General features: G+C 47.8%; 1 protein-coding gene across 1 annotated transcript; it reads right to left on the reverse strand.

Moving 5' to 3' along the window:
• Positions 1 to 196: 196 nt before the first annotated feature.
• Positions 197 to 3175, reverse strand: TEOVI_000638500 (DNA repair and recombination helicase protein PIF7; the record flags this gene model as incomplete). The annotated part of the gene is made up of 1 exon (XM_067219996.1): positions 197 to 3175. The coding sequence occupies one exon, from the start codon at positions 3173 to 3175 to the stop codon at positions 197 to 199; it is 2979 nt and encodes a 992-aa protein (XP_067076097.1).
• Positions 3176 to 3871: the final 696 nt, after the last annotated feature.

Genomic DNA, 3871 nt, shown 5'->3' on the forward strand with positions numbered 1-3871 from the left:
TAGATAGATAACTCCTCCACGCCACCATTCAAGAAGGAACGGAGGTAATATGCTAACGAAAAAAGTGGAAAAAAAACTTATCATTTGCGTATCAACAACTAGACATGAATACGCACACTGAATATCTATGAACACCTGGTTTCAAAGGACCCGCAAACACACAATAGGTAGTCCCACCTGAGTGCCATGCATAGAGTCAGTTCACCCTTCGGGCGCGATTGCATAAATACGCGATCGAACAGACGCGCAACCCAATGGCTAATGCCCGCGCCGCGAGCTCAACGGTTTCCGTGCAAACGTATACCGCGCCGTTTCCGCTATACCTGCTTACAAGGAAAGAAGCAAACATTAATGTGGAGTGATGCTGCTCTCGAGAGCGCTCGCCGAATCCGATCACACTCGGAGCATCCTTTTCACCCGTATCAGGGGACGAGTTTAGCATTAGTAGTGGAGACAGCGACCTCCATTCTTGGATCACCGGCGGAAGCGAATTAGCCTCGCCCTCACGCTGTTCATCCAAAAGAAAGTCACATTTTGCATTTTCCATAATGCTAAGAGCACAGCTCACTACTTCAACAAAATCATAGCTAAAACCAGTCGAACATGGAGTGCTAGAGCAAGTGCTGCAGAAACTATGAAGTGTTGGCGTCGTAACGCTGCTCACTTCCTTAACATCCGTCGACGCCAAGAACAGTAGTTCTTCCTTCACCACTCGCGGAACTCTCATCATGTTCCCGCGTTCAGTAAATATTGTTTGATACAATGATGTGGGACCCGTCATGTTAGTTAACGCTAGTAGCGACGTCGTGTCCATTACTAACAACGCACCCTTTACGCGTGCCGCATCTTCCGTGTTGGACAGGACTCGTCGGCGCAGAGTTGAAAACATAATGTATTGCGGCATGTATCTCTGGCGGAATTGCTCTACCATACAAGAAATATTTTCAGCGTCATAGGTAAGGTTTTCCACGACCTCTTTCTTGACGGCACCTCCGTTATCATCATCCGAGGCTTCGAAATCCTCAACATCGTATGGACCCCAAGGATTCATTTTGTTTCCGTTGTCGATAAGTTTTTTTTCTGCCTCCCTATGCTCGGTGCCGACAAACTCCAGTGCCCTGTAGTATGCTAATGCCTTAATGTTGGGATTCACCCGCTGGGCGTCGAAGTTTTCAATCACCAGGTTCGCCACGTCAGTACACCGTGAAAGGGCCACATATGCTTGTCCCTCCTCAAAAATACCGGCGAAGTCAACATTCACATGCGAAAGAGACATGCCCTGTGACTTGTGTATAGTAATAGCATACGCCAACTGAAGAGGAATCTGAATGCTGCAACTAACATCAGAGTCGCCTTGACGCATTGTCCATCGATGTGGTTCAATTACCACCAACCGACCAGCAGCCGCACCACCACCATCTCCTGGCCCCTGCTTACCTTTGTGATCGAAGCGAACTACTGGTAGCATCATGTGGTCAGCCAAATGTTGCAGGTCATCCTTCGTCGAAGGATTTGCGGTCTGATGTAATTTGCTGCTAACGAAACTTTCGACGGTTCCAATACTACCATTCGCCAGACCGGCACTAAGATCCAGGTTAGCTAGAAGCATCACACGGCAACCAGCTCGCACGGATACCGTGGAAGGCAAGTCAGATGGGAAATGACCCTCGCCACGGTGCGCCCCCTTGTAGCTGTAAATCTCTGTGTCGAGTTCACCAAACTTTTCTGTGTTTATGGCATCAACCTCAGAACGGCGCGCACGCAAGATGGTGAAACCATCCTGACGTTGTCGTCGCGTTCTACCCTTACTGTCCGTAATAATGTCAACAGCTTCAGCTCCTACCTCCCGTTTCAACTTCAGTTTCTCCTCATCGACAAACGATACAGTGGTAATGACCGATAATGAGCTTAACAGCCCAAGAGACGGGGCAGTTAGGGCGCCAACACGAACTTCGTTAAGAAGCGAGAAGAATTCCTTATCCTTCTGCCTGAATTGATGAGACAACGTGCACACCAGCGGGTTGACGCGGGGCCATGACTTCGCTTCAAAACACAGGCGAGTTTCTTGTTTAGGGCTGTGCTTATTTACCGGTGGAAGCTGCAGAAAATCACCGGATAGCACCAACTGAATACCACCAAAGGGCTTTCGACACCCTCGAATGTGCCGTGCGACGTACTCCAACATGTCAAAGAACCATGCATCCAACATAGATACCTCATCCACAACGAGCACGCGGCACTTTCTCCAATTAGCCCTAGCTTTCTTTCGTCCAAGAACATTTCTATATACCATTTGATGTGTGCTGGTATGTTGGTCAACGAAGCCACATCCTGAAAAACTGTGCAGTGTCGTCCCACCCAAATTAAGTGCCGCTAACCCGGTCGTTGCGGTGACGAAGGTGGTGGAAAGTGGTAGTGCAGCAATGATTGCACGAAGGAGGTGGGACTTGCCCGTACCTGCACCACCAGTAAGAAATACGGAGCGGCGGTGGTTTACGACAATATCAAAGATACGCTCTTGTTCGTGAGACAGCTCCCATTCCGGCACTTGTGTGACAGCTTGTTGGGCCTGTTGTTTTGGGGTGCAATTAGACGAAGACGAGTCAAGTAAAAGCTTTCCTCTCTGTTTCGACGCTGCAGTGGTGGTGTTGTCGACGTTCTCCGAAGCCCCGCATCCCCCATCATCGTTCTGCTGCGAAATTCCGGCGGATTTCGATGCTGGTGGAGAATGCTTATTAACGGTAACGTGGTTCAGGTTCAGTTTACTAGAATCAACTCGCTCTTCCATGTCGCAGGAATGCAACGCCAAATCAGATTGTGCTCCGTTGTTTTCTGCGGGCCCTTGAGCATCTTCCGTGCGCAAACGAGACAGAACCTCAGCCTGGCTAGCTTGAGACAAGTCGTCACGTTGCCGCTTCGTCATAATAACCGCATTGTTGTCACTGGCTGCGTTGCTGTCACCGCTCATCTCCAACTGAGAGCTGGTGGCAGGTAACTGTTGCTCTTCGATATAACCAGCAGACGCCTGACCTTGAAGAATTTCAGATGCGGTTTCCCCCTCGGAAGGGGAAGTAGTTGTGGGATGTATGGCAGATTGGGTGAGGGGACAACCAGACGAGCGAAGCTTCGCAACTGTACGCAGGTTCTGGCGACTTCGTAGCGGCCCATCCCACATCTGAGAAAAATTCCACAAACCCTAAATTCTATGTCCGCACGGAGGAATCCTTATGTGAAGATAATATAAAGGTTGGGTAAAGAATGCTCATTCAGGTGGCCATTACTACCCCTTCCACTTACCAAGTAGAAATGTTCGTGACAGTGCTACCGAATTTTGATAACATAAATAGGGTTTACCTCTCGAAATTGTTCAACCAAATCGTTCTAAAGGATAACTCCTTCTGTTTCTCCTTTAAGCCATGCATTAAAGTTTACTGCAACCCAATAAAAAGGCGAATCACCAAGCGGTTACAACAAATGAAAAATAAATGTGGGATAAGACCGTCGTACCTGCACGAAAAATATGATAACTCACAAGCCCGTCAAAACGATGGTTGGCATCTCAACACGTGTCACAAACATCCCTGAGAGAGTGCTTTAAAGGTTTAACCAAAGAAGAAAACAAACGCAAAAAAAAAAAAAATGGCGTCCATTACAAAAATAAGATAACAATGGGGTAGAGCGAGTGGTCTTCCCCCAAACTCCTTTAGCATATGTACGCACTGTAGCATGTCGAAGGAGCAAGACATAAGTTGCATCATTACGAAAAAGTGGCATTAATATAAAAAATTGTGTGTCCCAATTTGTATAAATCTGCTTGCCCTCATTCTTTCCCCCGCTTGCAAGGAAAAGTTGAGCCTTGTTCTTTTTTTTT

Source organism: Trypanosoma equiperdum (assembly GCF_001457755.1).
Source record: "Trypanosoma equiperdum strain OVI genome assembly, contig: ctg_1039, whole genome shotgun sequence".
NCBI classification, from domain to species: Eukaryota; Euglenozoa; class Kinetoplastea; order Trypanosomatida; family Trypanosomatidae; genus Trypanosoma; species Trypanosoma equiperdum.